Source organism: Cornus florida, unplaced genomic scaffold (genome assembly GCF_030987335.1).
Source record: "Cornus florida cultivar Cherokee Brave unplaced genomic scaffold, ASM3098733v1 CherokeeBrave_3.0.0_Hap2_Chr05, whole genome shotgun sequence".
In the NCBI taxonomy this organism is placed as follows: Eukaryota; Viridiplantae; Streptophyta; class Magnoliopsida; order Cornales; family Cornaceae; genus Cornus; species Cornus florida.
The window spans coordinates 76,033,415-76,050,114 of NW_026775575.1; the positions used below are offsets into that span (position 1 = coordinate 76,033,415).

The 16,700-nt window shown below is 36.0% G+C and overlaps 1 protein-coding gene across 2 annotated transcripts in view; it reads right to left on the reverse strand.

Annotated features, from left to right (window-relative positions):
- Positions 1 to 11,833, reverse strand: part of LOC132306912 (uncharacterized) — a 37,821-nt gene extending 25,988 nt beyond the window's left edge. Inside the window, exons 1-6 of one of the 2 annotated variants that reach the window (XM_059804512.1) lie at positions 11,495 to 11,833; positions 8,892 to 11,249; positions 7,645 to 7,783; positions 7,438 to 7,520; positions 5,511 to 5,749; positions 3,470 to 3,556 (exon numbers count right to left, since the gene is read on the reverse strand). In XM_059804512.1, coding sequence (XP_059660495.1) covers positions 3,470 to 3,556; positions 5,511 to 5,749; positions 7,438 to 7,520; positions 7,645 to 7,783; positions 8,892 to 11,216 — 2,873 coding nt within the window. In that variant the 5' untranslated portion in view covers positions 11,217 to 11,249; positions 11,495 to 11,833. Of the gene's footprint in view, positions 1 to 3,469; positions 3,557 to 5,510; positions 5,750 to 7,437; positions 7,521 to 7,644; positions 7,787 to 8,891; positions 11,250 to 11,494 lie in introns of both variants that reach the window. The other variant, XM_059804510.1, reaches the window with a different exon arrangement.
- Between the last annotated feature and the right edge of the window lie 4,867 nt (positions 11,834 to 16,700).

Below are 16,700 nucleotides of genomic sequence, written 5' to 3' on the forward strand. Positions count from 1 at the left end.
ACCTTCATTTCACAAATGACTTTCAAGCATACTTGGAAAAGCAGTCAGCGATCACCATAATCAACCCAAAATCCTTCACCTTTGGTAATCCAATGATGAAGTTCGTATGGCTTATCTGGAATAGGTAACGGAAGAAATACGAGATAGAAGAAATACAGGAGAAATATGTAAAGGCTTCAATGAGGCTTAAACACTCGTTCACAGCTCTCGTATTTATATACTAAAAAGAGCACATATTAATATTACAAGAAAGGAAACTGAATAAAATCATTGTACATATTAATATTACATATGCGTAAATGAAGTCAAATCCCATGATTCTAGACTACCATATCTTGGCTAATATGGTAAGTAACATTCATGATTCCGGCATTTCATATCTCAGCTATCACTCCCCCTCAAGTTGGTGTGTGGATATCTGAGACGCCCAACTTAGACAATGCAACCTCAAATACAGTCTTTATAAATATATAGCCAACAACTATGTTTGGCTGCATTAAATTGACTAGCCAATACAAATTTTTTTTTTTTTTGACAAGTAAGAAAAAAAAATTTTGATGTCTTATCTACAATAAACCATTAACAATGTCTCCTCAGACCATAAGCAACCAACCAAGTCTTCTCGGACCATAAACAACCATTACCGTTTCCACAGACCACTTCCCTTCGTACACATGTTTAAAATTTATTGATGGAAGAATCAACAAATGTCTCCTCAGACAACCAAGGAGTTGGCTCAAGGGGATAAGAACTTGGCCCGAGTACCTTGTGAAGCATCAGGTGTAAGGTTTGAATCCTCTTGGGTCCGCAAACAATTCCTTGAAGAGGGGAGGGGGGGTGGGGGGTGACTACCAACTAGGAAAAAACAATGTCTCCTCAGATCACTCTCCTTCGTACACATGTTTAAAATATGTAGATGAAAGAATCAACAATGTCTCCTCAAACAATAAATAATCAACAATGTCTCCTCAGACCATTCCCTTTCACACATATGTTTAAAATATGTAGACAGAAGAACCGCCAATGTCTCCTCAGACCACAAACCATCAACGTCTCCTCATACCATTCCTGAATGGGTGATGCCGAACTCGCAATGTCCTCGTTGCGGTTGGACCACCCTGGCTCCGATACTAAGAAAAAAAACAAAATAGAAGAAAGCAAAAGAAATATGTAAATGCTTGAATGAGAATCAGAATATGTAAAGGCTTGAATGAGGCTTAAACACTGATTCATAGCTCTGGTATTTATATACTAAAGAGCACATGTTAATATTTACGAAAAAGGAAATCGAATAAAATCATTGCATGTTCTATACCTAGACATATGCGTAAATAAAGTCAAATCACATTATTCTAGCCTATCATATCTTAAGTTACATTCATGATTCTAGCATATCATATCTCAGCTAACAGTAACAGATTCAACACGCTGGCAGTGTCCTGCCACTCAACGAACAAACAAAGACAATAAGGAGCTCAAGCTCCCCTACTAGTAAAGCTTCAAGGAGCTACTTTCTGTCCATTCAAACTGCCCAGGTAATGACAGCTTCCACCTTCCTCTTTTCTCATTCCTTCAAGAAAAGTAGTACTAGGTAAGCTATCTTATCTGTCATCTTATCACCTATCCTTCGAGTCGATTAAGCTTTGTCACCTTCACTAGCTAGGGTACACGGTGCTCATCGGGAATAAAAACCAAACCCTAGTCTTTGGAGTCAACAGCTTTTGGTTCATTTTAGTAGCCCGAATGAGAGTTGGGAGCCTGATTTCATCAGGGCTCTTCAAGATGGGAAAACTGAGTGTGTGCCTCTGTGCATGCATCATTTCAACGTGTGAAATGGTTCCCACAGGATATTCAAAGATGGTGTCCTAATGAATCAGGATAGTCCATCGTGACATTGTTACGTAGGATGCTAGGTAGAGGAGAGAGCCTCGGGTGTTTTTGGATTGACATATTGAAGTGAGGTATCTCAGAAGGTTTCTAATTTTTTTGAACAGTGCCTCAGGAACTATATTAACTATGGATGAGATCCAGTACTTTGTTGGAGAAGTTGTCGGAGAAGGATAAAGTTGATTCAGACACAGTTGATGGTAACGAGGAGCCGAAAGGGTCGGTCTTGAATTCAACTGATTAGGACTCTACTAAAGGCTTGTTGGTTTCTTCTCCAGAAAGAAAATTTGAGGGGAAAGAGAGTGGGTGTGAACATGTGGGATTTGAAGAAGATGCGCATGCTGCTGCCAATGAGGATGCTGGTGTCAACGCCAATGCTGATTCCAAAACAGTTAAGACAAAATCAGGGAGACTGCGTCGGGGGAGGAAAAAAAAGGGTGGAGAGTTCTGAATGCGATGGGGATAAGGAGAAAAAATGACAGTTGATTTGGATTATGTTAAAGACTCGTCGATTTGTTCCCTAGAAAGAAAAACTGAGGAGAGGAAAATTGGATCACCAGACGTGGATGCCAATGCTGATAATGATACAGGTAGAGTTAACTGTGGGGGAGCGCAACGGGACAGAAAAAGGAGGGTGGAGAGTTCTGTATGCTACGAGGATGATTGGGCATAATAAAGAGAAGACTAATGAGGTGTCTTTGCCTCTTTGGAGGGTAAGATTAAGGTGGTTGGTATGGTTTTACATTCTAGGGTAGCGGCAAGAAATGGTGGTGAAAATGCAGTTGATGGTGTACTTTGTGGAGGTGTTGTGGGTGGGAAAAGGAAGAAGGAAAGTGATGGTCAGACTCAGACAAGAAAAACTTCTCAAAAAATATGTGAAAGAATGCCAAACAGAATACGATCATCTCTTCGTTGTTCCGGGTCTAACCGTCTAAGTACATGTGCACATTGTTCTCTCCGGTGTTTTCTGAGTTATGCCCTTCGGTGAAGCAGCTCCTGGGATGTTGTGCTAATGGTTGTCTCCAAAAAAGCCCGACTGTCTGACTTCGTGTAGATGGCACCTTATCTTTTCTGGTGCATGTGGAGAGAATAGGAATAGTTGTACATCTGCATAAATGGATCTGTCTATTCATAGGATAAAGGATATAACATAACATAATTTTCATTTTTAATTATCCAGACATTTACAGATTATTTACGCTCTTTTATAGATTTCGTAAGAGAATTTAATTTTATAGAAGGAGCTTTTGTACCCTCAGACTATAAATGGATTGCACCCCCCTTGGTCTGCTTGAATATTATACATATTTTTCTTCAAAGGAACAAAGTTCAAGACAATGAAAGCATAAAAACCAAAAGAAACGGAAGATAATCAACCAAGTAAAAGTTAAAAAACATTCTGGTTTATAAACTTAAATACCATGCTCAAAGTGATGAACTTCAACCCTGTGCCAGCACGTAAAATTAAGGCTCACAAAATAATTGACATCCAAAGTTATCACATTCTTAACCTATAGAATTCTAGTGTTTGAACACAAATTATGCATTGATAATTTAACTGCAAAAAGTTGGGGAAGATAACCTTATAGATGCTGCCGAGATAAATTCATCACCCCTCTCTAGAATAGCAGTTAAGAAGCCACTGTAATTCAGCCGATTGAAGTTTGACCTAGCAACAAATTCACAAAAAGATACAAGATTTTATTGGTGATCATCTCACAGAGTCCCATCAGCATTTTTTTAGGGGCAGAAATTGAATCCAACAGAAAAAAGATTATGCAATATGTACACAGATATGTACATGATCCCATCAATAGCATATAATTTTAAGATGGCAGTACCAAATTCACAAACTTTAAACAGGATGCTCCATGCCATCTAGTGAAACTTGCAAATTCATGCAGCATTAATGTAAAAAAATAGAGTAAAATATTCATCAGATCAGGTTTCCATGCAATGGTTGTGTTGTTATACCTGCTACTTGAGTAGCATTCTTTCAATCTTAAGGTCTGGACTCTGGAGCAAAATTCATATGAATTTTGTAATTTAAAACTTCTATGAGAAAAGGATTTAGGAAAAAGAAACTGAAAGGTACGTCAATTTAATGTTTAACCATATTTTCATCTTCAACAAGAAGTACATTATTAAACTCATAGAAGAATGAAACATCAAAGTGACTCCTTGCTACTTCTATTTTTCCCTCAAGGCTAGTTTGGTGTGGTGGAATGAATTGGAATGGAATGAGAATGGAGGTGGGAATGGAGTGAGAATGCAATGGGAATGATGATTCTTATTCTACCGTTTGGTTGCAAACATGGAATGTGTAAAAATGGAATGCTCATTCTTATTCCACTATTTGGTAAGAAAGTTAGAATATAATGAATTTATATTGTTTCTTTAAATTATATTTTATTATTAGTAAAAAAAAATTAACTAAAAAAATTAACATCGGTAAAAATTAAAAGAGAAAATAGATGAGATAGAGAGAGAAAATAGACAAGAAAAAAGAATTGAAAAGGAAGGATGAGGTTGAAGACTTGGCAAATTAGGGCTCCAGTTCGTCTTGCTTCTTTGCCCAATCGTCAGAGGCGTCTTACCAAACATGAAACTAGGAAAGAGTGGTTATGGATTGTCTTCCTCTTGTTCAATTGATCTCTAGCCCCAAACTCTCTCCAACATCACCATCAATCTCAACATTGCCAGCATCATCGTCGTCTGGAAAGTGCTCCATATTACGGAATTTCTCAACTAGACTCCCGAGATAAGGACGAATTGGAAGGTGATCGAACAGAGGGGAGGCGTCGCCGCCGGAGAACATCCTTAGATCTCACTCGCCCGACAAATTTTCCGATCATCTTCTTCGGCGACGTTCTTTGAAAGTTTTAATAACAAAATCTTCAACAATTGCATCGTTTGAATCAGAGAGGGAGATATATATATATATATATATATATATATATATATATTCCATGGTATACAGTGAAGTGTGAAGAGAGAAAGAGGAGAGAGAGAGAGGGTGTACAATCGCGTAATGAGAGAGGAGAGATGAGAGAGAGTCAGCTAGATCTGTAGAAAAGAATGCGTATGGGTTTTTTTTGGTGATTTGGTCTTTGCATTTTATTATTTTAATTTAGTGGGAATGGACTGACCATTCCACAAGTCCAAAAGAGGAATGGCCATTCCACTTTTAAAGTGGCACACCAAACAAGAGAAAGGAATGAGAAAGTGGAATGGTCATTCCATTCCACCCCCATTCCATCACACCAAACTAGGCCTCAAAGAAAGACTAACATGGAAGCGAAATTTTTTTTTTCCTCTTTGCTTATGTTTTCATCAGCAGCCACCTTCAATCAATCAAATATTAACAAAATATGAATAAGAAGCTAACTCAATCATCAGTTCAAAGTTTCTATATCTGGAAACACTGACGCAAATCCAACTTGAACATTCACAAACAATAATTTAGAAAATTTGCGCTACATACAATCACCTAAAAGTGACGCGTTAAAGCCCAAAACTCAAGATTATTTTCAAAAACAATAAAAATGAATTTCAAAAATTTCAGCTTCACTTGTCAGTTATATTACAGTGCTTTAAGAAAAACTATGTTCAAGAGAGCTCACCCGCAGCTATAGACAACATTATGAAGCATATTGGTCCCACTTCTCTGGTCAACAATTGGGCAAAAACACTCATCCATGATGGACAATGCAACAGCCAACTTGGAATTGCACTCTATCTTTTTAGAAACACCCCTAAGAGATATATCTCCGCTAACATCAGAATGCTGAATAAGAGTCCATGAAAATCCTTCTTCCAGTTTATGTTTAACCCCAAAAAGCATCTGTAGCCGCTCAAAGAGCTATCAAAAAAGAACATATTAAATTCATTTCTATAAACAACAAAGACTCATAAAGACTGAGTACCAACTATCAGGATTCATCTAAGAAAAAGAAAATAGGAAATACGAAGAAAAAATATATATAATAAATTACCAAAATGCCAGAAGGAGAAACTTTTAATGTGTATACACACCCCCACTATTGTTCTAATGGTAACCCAAATTAATCCTTGACCTCTCTTGTTGGAGGGGGCCGAGGGGCGGAGATGCAACTTGAGCTAAAGGCTTGGTGGCAAGTGGAAAAATACATTTCCAATAAGGAAAGAATAAAACCAAAAAAACTAGGAAACACAAGATGAGACAAAATATATCACAATATAAAACTCACAATCACTCTATTCATAACTAGGCACACTGGCACTACAACAAAATCAAAATGGACCGTGCTATGCATTATTTATCAATTGTTAAACAGATCTCTTCTTCACAAATTAAATGTCAGGGGGTAATGTGGAATGTGAGGCCAAAAATACAGTTTCACTTTGATTGGCAATTCTGCCCCTATAAATAGACATAATGTAATACCCTAGGTTTTTTATCCTGTCATTAAATTGGTTTTAACATGAAATTGTATATTTTTCCTATGCAAATGGCTCTGTTTTACTTGGATACCATGCGTGTAACGTGCATAAAACCTCTTAGGACCACTTCTTAGTGTTTCTCCCACTGGGCAATTGTCTCACCCAACACTTTTCAGGTACCAAGGATCAAATGGAGGATTCTGGAGTTGCTGAATTTTGTGTTTGGAGACTACCTTATTTATGTATATTAAGTGTTCAATAAATTGCTTGGAACAATTTTCTTTTGAGGATTTTGATGTAAGTGAGGATGGGATCAATTGTTGTATCTTTTTTCATGAATATGTAAGGATTCTTGTGATTACATGTGTTCTCTACAGATTTTGAATTTGAAGATGAGTATGATATAAATGGTATCAGAGAAGGTATTTTATTTGTTTTCACCCTATGGTTCCGGGCATGACACATAAAGGCTAAACTAAGAGATAGTTTGGGAAATTAAGGCGGCCAAACATAGAGTGCTTCATTCAACAAAAACAAAACACAACAAAGCTAAAACGAAGCACTTGGTGAAAATTATTAATAGGTATGCCTCATCAATAATCACCCACTATCAGAAACAATTTCCTATTTGTTCTGTCAATTGAGTAAATTATTCTGTGCTGCTGAACTACTTCAAAAATCAGAACCAGAGTTTGTCAACTGTGCCCTTCCTAAATTACACTTTGAACTTAATTAACAAGTTGTAGCTTTCTACAAAACTCAACAAGTTAGCCACACACATTTAAATTCTTAAATAATAATACTGTCAATAAATTTGCTATAATATAATTAAGTATGCTAAGTTCATCTAAACAGTTTTTTGTTGTGTCAGACTATCAGTAAAATCTTAGTACATGGGAGTAACATGCTGCAAAGAGTTCCAGCCACAGTCAAATGGAGGGAAAGACAATAAGACCTGATCAATATCGCAGATACTATATACAATAGGTACGAAGTGTCATAGAACATATATAGGGAGTATTTCAAATAACTTCAATGACAACTGCAAAACAACAATCAAAAAAACTCTATAGACAGGATACATATATATTTAAGCTACACAAAACATTTATGTCACTGACATTATACCTCTTGGCATATCTTCCCACAAAAGGATGGACAATTGGATTCAAGGTGTATTGCATCCTTCCCCTGAACACAAAGTAGATGGTCTACAACAGCAAAAAGTTTTCAGTACTTAAAGCCAAAACAACCCCTTTTGTAATAAAATAGAGAAGAAAATGGGAAGCCAAGCACAATAAACAAATTGAAGCAATATGAAAAGGAAGTAAATACATTTTTCCTCACACAAGCGGCACGTGAGTAGTGTAGAGACAGGTATATCATCATTATCATCCCTTTGACATGTGTTCTTGCCGAAGGTCCCACAAAATTTGCATGAACAATACACACAGTGCCAGTCACCAGAAGGGAACTTCTGTGATGCAAAGAAAAATAAATAAATTCCCCATTTACGAGTAGGAATCTAAACAAAGATGTGTTTACATGTACATAACAATGAAATATCTCAATGTGTAGCCGAATGCTATTCCCATTTGATTAATTTTTGGTAACATTATATTGCAGAATCAAAAATGAAAATTTCTAAACATAAGTTCAGCTCAGTAATTTGCTTTGAGTGCCCGTGGCCTTAATCTATAGACCTGTGTAGCTGTACAGGGAATATGGTTGTAAACTTTATGAATTCACCAACTGCATTCAGGTATTGGTCCATCTATGATGCATGTGTCATGGCACACTCATCCAGGTAGGTCAGAAATCGAGGAGAGAGCCTAAATAAGGCCCATGGAACCCAAAGGCAAGGCCTAGAGTGACTTTTGCTAGCCTGACTTTGATTCCATGCTTTCCCGCTATTGGTCTAACAGATATTTATCATATTGACCTAATTATTGTATTGAGTATTGACTTAATTTGCGAAAAATTAATTAAGGTCTATATGGTTATCATATCGACTGACTTATCAAAAATAAATAAATGGTTCATATAGACTTAATTGATCATATTGAGTTAATACACACCTACTTGTTATATATTAAATAAAGATTGATAAAAAAACTGAGCAAGCTAGTTTTATAGGAGCTTGAAATAGGACTTTTAAACCTAAGAAACAAGCCATACATCATCTAGAGCCTCAGCATAGTTCCCTATTGGCAATTATTGAACAAAAGCCATGCCCATTTATTTGCACACCTAAACAAGCTATGAAAACATCACTATTCTAGCCTCTAAATATCATGAAGCATGTTACAAAATTATATCATGAAAGACCCCGAGAATGGAGACACTGCTAGCACAAACTAGGCAAGAAATAAGGGCATCTACTTTAAATATCCCACTCCAGAACTGCTTCATTGCATCACCTGAAATAAACAACCCCTGAAGGTGCTATAAGTAACAAGGAAAAACAAGACTTAACCTTTAGGCATTCCATGAATGAAGAAAGATAAAGACGGGCAAAATTGTTTGTTTGTGTAATCAAAATGACCTATAAACCTATATAAAATGAGGTGATGCATCCATACCTGGATATCTAAACAGCTTTGATGGAATGTTGATGGACAACCATCACAACAAATCAAGTTCCCACCATCTCCACACTTGTTGCACGTATCATCATTTGGGTCATCACCGTTGACATCAACACGATGGAAGCCAATGCACTTAGACTCCTCTTGCTTATGCCACGAGTCCAGTAAGCATTGCAGCAGGGAATTTCCGGATTCCAAATATATATTTGGAAATGGCCGAGACAGTTTACTTCCGGCATGAGACTCAAATTTTGAAATAGTGAGGATTTTATCACAGCAGCCACAGTGAATGCCGTCTCTGGTGATTTTGCCATCAAGCAATACTCTTTTCTTTCTACGATTCATATAATGCACCATCCCACCCAGAGGGACAGTTCCTAAATCAATCATCCAAGTAAGAAGACTACGTTTCCCATTATATGGAATAAAGCCTTCACTGTCCAACCCCTTCTTAGAGCTACGAGCCAAAAGAGCACATCGCCTCCTATCTTGTCTGTCTTCCTGATTTGATCTTCGCCTGCTTGGCTTTGCAGATGAGTTATCTTGTTCTCGGTGCAACAATTTTCCATTCATTCTTCTGTTTTGTGACTTAGTCTCCAACTTCATCACAGAACTTGGTTTCTCTTTGTCACTTGAATCACTGATGTTCTCTGTTGCATTCTTATGTTTTGCTGACTTCTTTCTGGTGACTCCTTTGCTAATCTTGCTTCCACCAATCCCCTGTTGCTTCAGAATTTTTAGTCCCTTCTTTCGTTTCTTTGTTATCCTGTATAACTTGCTAAGAACCTCCTCTGGAATCAGAATAAATGAAGAAATGGCCTTACTATCAGCCTCACCTTCTTCAACTTGTTTTTTGAGCTTATGGTAAGCCAGGGTGACTGACCAATAACTCCCTCCTTTAGGATCAACATAAACTGCATCACTGTACTCCTTGTTTTGCCTGGGCCTAAATTCAATTGTCCAGCCTGCACCCTTAAGCATACCCATAATTTGCTCTCTCAGTAACTGCTTTTCGGCTCGTACTTCTCCTCCTTTCTTGCCATTGTTCTTTTTTGTTTTCAACTCTTTCTGAATGGCATTATTTCCTGCATGATGCAAATGGCTGTTTAGCTTATTGCCCTTGCCGTCATTTGGAAACTTAGAACGCTTAATGATCTTTTTGGCCTTCGGTTGATGATCGCCCTTCTTGGACCCAATATCCTTTTCTTTGTCATCACCATTCACCATCAATGCCCCATTTTTTTCTTGCACCTTGGGAGGTCTTCCACGCTGTTTTAATTTTTTCCTTGGCCTGCAGTCATCACCATTCCCCTTCGACCCCCCATTCTTTTCTTGCACCTTGGGAGGTCTTCCACGCTTTTTAAATTTTTTCCTTGGCCTGCTGTCATCACCATTCACATTAGACGCCCCATTTTTTTCTTGCACCTTGGGAGGTCTTCCACGCCGTTTTAATTGTTTCCCTGGCCTGCCAATCATCTGAACACTTTCATCCTTTTCCATCTTAATTATTTTCTTATCTGAGTCTGACTGTTCACTTTCCTTCTTCCTTTTCCCACCCACAACACCTCCACACAGTACACCATCAACTGCATTCACACCATCATTTCTTGATGTTACCCTAGGACGCAAAACCCTACCAACCACCTCAATATTACCCTTCAAATACACCTTATTAACCTTCTCTTTATTTTCCCCATCATCCCCGTGGCATCCAGAACTCTCCACCCTTCTTCTTTTCTTGCCCCGTCGCACTCCCCCACAGATAGCCCTACATGTATCATTATCAGCATTGGCATTGGCATCCACATCTGGTGATCCAATTCGCACTCCCCCACAGATAGCCCTACATGTATCATTATCAGCATTGGCATTGGCATCCACATCTGGTGATCCAATTTTCCTCTCCTCAGCTTTTCTTTCTATGGACCACACCGACAAGTCTTTAACATCATCCAAATCAACCGGCATTTTTTTTTCCTTATCCCCATCACATTCAGAACTCTCCACCCTTCTTTTTTTCCGCCCCCGACGCAGTCCCCCTGGTTTAGGCCCAACTGCTTTGGAATCAGCATTGGCATTGTCAGCATCCTCATCACCACTGGCATGCTCATCTTCTGCACATCCCACCTGTTCACACCCACTGTCTTTCCCCTCAATTTTTATTTCTGGGGAAGAAACCAACAAGCCTTTAGCAGAATCCGAATCAGTTGAATTCAAGACTGACCCTTTCTGCTCCTCATTACCATCGAGTGTGGCTGAATCGACTTTATCATCCTCAGAATTTACCAACAAAGTACTGGATCTCAACCCCTCTTTCATCTTAGATCATCAACACCGTAGCGTCCACAAAACCTAATTCAAAATCTTGAAACATGAGCAACTCAAACCCAACCAAAGTAAACACACACATAAAATCAATCTAATTTAAAATCTTCAACACGAGCTCACTCAAATTCAAGCAAAACCATAATCAACACTATTCTTAAATCACATCAAACAAAATCAAAAACGAAATTTAAAATCATAAAAATCAACAAATATATACACACACACACACACACATCAGAAGCTATCAACAAAATACAGATAAATCTTACCAGAATCAGAGAGAAACCATAATCAGCAGACAAGCCGATGCGAACGCAAGAACTGTATGTATAGGTCCAAGAATCGAAGCAATGGCGTTAAAGAATCAGACACAATAGACCAAATTCATGTTTTAGAGAGAGAAAAAGAAGGGTTAGAGAGAGAAAGATTGGGGATTAGTAATAGGCATGGTTTATCGAGGGCTTTACCTTTTGTACGTTTTTTTTTTTTTTGTTTTTTTGTATGTGTGTGACCGTGTGTATTGACTTTAGGAGTAGTGTGGCTAATTTCCCTCCATTGCGTATATCTCAAAAATTCGGAAAATCAAAACTTGGAAGCGGAAAGGGATTAGATTAACCTCAGACCTAAAAAAACAAACAAATCCTAAGATTACTCGCTGTCTTACGGTCGATTGGTGATCCAGTGGAGTCAAGCTCGTGTGAGCTCGAATGACACTATTACTGACCTTTGACTATTTTAATTTTGAACCATTATTATTTTGTCACGTGTTATTGGCGTAAGTTTGGTATTTGGGGTTTGGATGAACCAATCTTGGTTGTTCAGACATGTGCATGTGACCAATCACTTAATGCCACGTCAAAACATGTGAGAATGAGTTTTTTTTTTTTTGGGAATAAGCACTTAATTTTGCATAAAAGGACAATAAATGAGGATTTATTAAATCAGGTGTGAAATTTACTGACCTGTACAAATTGAAAGTTGAGATAAATACATATAATTATTACAATGAGATTTGCTGTTAATGAGGGAGATTTTATGTCATAAATGATGGATTTTGAACTTGAATCTAAGACCGAATTTTAGAGTTCAATAAATAATGGGTCTGTACTTTTTTTTTTTTTCCTTTTTAACTATATTTTCATAAAATTGAAACTAAACAAGTTTATGTACAACTTTTTAATTTTAGTTATCTGAGTTTTTGTTCAAATCTCCTCTTTTTCCTCTGATCGATTGTCAATATAATAAATAGAAGTATTAAACTCAGTGTAACCTATTCGAAAATAGAAGAAGGTTAATTTTAGTTATCTGAGTTTTTGTTCAAATCTCCTCTTTTTCCTCTGATCGATTGTCAATATAATAAATAGAAGTATTAAACTCAGTGTAACCTATTCGAAAATAGAAGAAGGTTAATTTTAGTTATCTGAGTTTTTGTTTAAATCTCCTCTTTTTCCTCTCATCGATTGTTAATATAATAAATATAAGCATTAAACTTGGTGTAATCTATTTGAAAATAGAAGAAAATTACATAATAAAAATAAGTATTAACATCAGTGTAATCTATTTTAAAAGAGAAGATCTATTTTAAAAGATAAGATAAATATATACACACACTAAGATCAGTATAATCTATTGGAAAAAGTAACATGAATACATTTATTTCTAGTTGGTACAAGATTACATTTTTCACATCACTTGTCAATATAAGATATAATAATAAACATAAGTATTAAACTCAGTGTCATTTGCCTAAAAATAGACGAAGGTTACATAACAAATATAAGCATCAAACTAGGTGTAATCTAATTTTACATTCTTTACATCACTTGTCAATATACTCTTAATATATAATAATAAATATAAGCATTAAATTCGGTGTAATCTATTTGAAAAGATTACATAATAAATATAAGTATCTCAGTGTAATCTATTTGAAAAAACAAGAAGTCTATAATTTTTTACATCACTTGTCATTATAAAATATAATAATAAACAAAAGGAGACGATATTCGCACTACACTTTTCTTCAATTGTATTATATTTACTTTTTATTTTTTTTAAACAAATGACAAAAAGGTTATTGAATTCATTAATGCACTATCTCTAAATTTATAATATCATAACTACCCTTTATACAACTTTAACCTTTTTTTTTTTACCTTCTTTACTTTATTTATTATTTTTTTTTCCTTTCTATTTGTTTTTTCCTGAGATCCTCTCAAATAAAATAATTTATTCTATACTAATAATTTATTTTTTGACGGCCAAAAGAAATAATTTATTCCATAATGACTTCTTTTTTAAAAAATTGAAATGGATATTTATTCAACAAAATTAACTTTTTTTCAGTCAAAAGAGTTACCTTTTTTTCATAATTTTTTATGGGTCCTGTTAAAAGAAATAATTTATTAGATAAAAATAACCCCCATTTTTTTTAGGTCTTATCAAAAGAAATAATTTATTCAATATAGATAAAAAAAAAAAAAATTAATCCTCTTCTTTTCATACTTTTTTCTCTTTTGGAGATCTTGACAAAAAAGATAATTTCTTCAATAAATATTTTTTTCGGGTTTTTTTTTTTAATGGTTACTTTTTATATTTTTGGTTCGGTCAAAAGAGTCAATTTATTCAACATAATTTTTTATTTCTTGGTCCCGTAAATAAAAAAATTATTCAATTATTTATTTTTTTTGTCAAAAGAGACCCAAAATAATATTAAATATTAGAGATAAGAGATAAGGAGAGAAAATCTAAAAGGACAGTTTTGTCATTTAAAAAGTAATAATTATTTACTTGTAAAGTTAGAGTTAGAATTGTCATTTCATTTAATAATTGTAGTGCAAACATTGAAAAGTGGAGTGTGAATATCGCCTCCCATAAACAAAAACATCAAACTTGGTGTAATATGCCTGTAAAGAGAGAAAGCTTACACAATGAATATAAGCATTAAACTCATTATAACCTATTTAAAAAGAAAAGAAGATTACATATTTTTTACATCACTTGTCAATATATTATATAATAATAAATAGGGTAAACTGCAAAAAAAAACCCCTTGAACTATTGGCCATTTAGTAGAAAACCCCCTTGATCTAATAATTTGGCATATAACCCCCTGAACTAACCATTTTGTTGCAATTAACCCAGTCCGGTGGTAAGCCAGTTGAATTTGACCGTGAAGAAACACATGCAGGTCACGTGACAACCCAAAATTTTTTAAATGACCATACAACCCTTTATGAAGCTAAAAGACCACAATGCCCTTATCATCAACCACCTACATCAGCAACTCCGGTGCCCGTGAAAGTTTCTAATTCTTTCTCTTTCTATATTATATCCATCATGAATACAAACACATATATATGCACACACCCTTATCGTTAACCACCACCTCCATCGAAATCTTCAACCCAAACAGCAAGGACAATTAAACATGACCCCAGATGAATCTACTGTTGTTACTTCATGATCTTTAATTTCTTCCAAAAATAATAATAATAAAAAATCAAAAAATCAAAAGTTGGGTCAATGCATCCTTGACTGAACAGCTTCCGATTTGAAGGAAATTATTGAAGATGAATCAACTTTATAACCCTAAATTGAGAAAATCCCAAATAAATTCACCCCATGGACACATGAAAACATAAAACATTATCAATTGCATAAAATATAAACAAAATTGAAAATTTCTAAATCATTGTGCCTTAGAATTCCTTGGTTGTTGGTGGAGATGGATGGTGAATCGACCGGCTGTGGAGAACTTGGCTGTTGGCTCAGCCGTGGAGAGCTTGGGGCGGCTAGCTCGGATTTGATGGTGTCGGTTGTGATGGAGGTGACGGCAAGCTCGGAACGGAAAGGTCGGCTGATGAGGCAAAGCTCGGCGCTGACTTGCGTCGGTGTTGGGAACACGGACGGCAATGTGCTCGGGCGGTGGAGACGGCTAGTTTGGGACAGCAGCGAATCAGCGACTAAAGAAGTCGCGATTCCGGTGATGGGCTGTTATGAAGAAGCTCGGCAGTGATTGGGTTTGATGGCGGTCGGCGGGACTGAACGGCTATGAGCTTAGCTTTGGATGATGGCCACCAGATTGGGGTTAGCTTTGACATCGACAGAGAGCTTGATGGTCTTTGTTCAGCAGAATGAATTGGCCTTATTTAGGTCATGTGGCTTGATTGGCCCTGTCTGGGCTTAGGTTATTTTCCCCGGGTTTGGACTTGGACTCGGTTTTGGGGCTAAAATTGGTGGTTGCTGAAATTTTTAGTGAAACGACAACGTTTTATGTAAAGGGTAAAATTGTCTTTCACTATTTTCGTTATAATCAATTGGCCAGAGATGTCACATCAGGAGTTAATTAATTGTAAAAATTCAATAGTTCAAAGGGCAAATTGTAGTTCAGGGGAGTTAATTGCAAATGGCCAATATTTCAAGGGGGTTTTTTGCACTTTACCCTGATAAATATAAGTATTAAATTTGGTGTAGTCTATTTAAAAAGAAAAGAATATTACATAATAAATATAAGTATTAAACTCAAAGCAATCTATATATAAAATTAAAATAAAAATAAGATTGCATTTTTTACATCACTTGTCAATATATAATATAATAATAAATAGGGTAAAGTGCAAAAAAACCCTAAACTATAGAGGTATTGCAAGAAACCCCCAGAACTACAAGAAACCTCCCAAAATTTTTTTTTTTTTTTTTTTTTTTTTTTTTTTTTTTTTTTGCATTTTACTCAGCTCACCTTCTAGTATTGGAAAAGCCAGAAGTCCCTGTTGCCCTTATAAAAAACAACGTGGTTTCAAAGCTTTAGAAACTTAACTTGCTGATGTGTAAAATATAATATCAAAAGCCAATTAAATTGGGACAACACTGTAAATATAAGGTTCTATATAAATATACACATACCACATCTTTCTCTCTCTAAACTTCACCATCAGAGTAACAATTCTCGGTCCACTGCAACTTCAAACTGCTTAAGGTGTAATGCCGTCAATTCAAGGTTTCTGAAAATACGCCGGAGCAATTTGTCCTGATCAAGTTTTGGATTGAATGAGGCATAATCGAATCTAGAGAAATTTGTGCAATTTTTTCAGTCATTTATGGAATCGCCATTGCCAAAACATCTAGATTTCTTGTTCAATTGGGTATAACGGTTCATTCATCTCTCCATGAGTGCCCAATTTCACCACAATTCATTCTCGTTATGAGACCTAATGAAGTGGGTCATCCTCTTGTGCCCATCACTATAACCACAATCCCTCAAAACCAAACTTTGAAATCGACCTCTCAGTTCCTATATTCACCTAAAGTCCTGCAAAAATCAACCTTTTTTTTGCGCCACTCTTATAGCCACTTCAAAAGATACCCAAAACAAATAGAGGGAGAAAACATTCTAGAAAGCTAAAAGAAATTGAAACAAAGAATATTTCGTTTCATGATTGATTATGAGATAGAACGGTGGAGATTGGGTTAAGC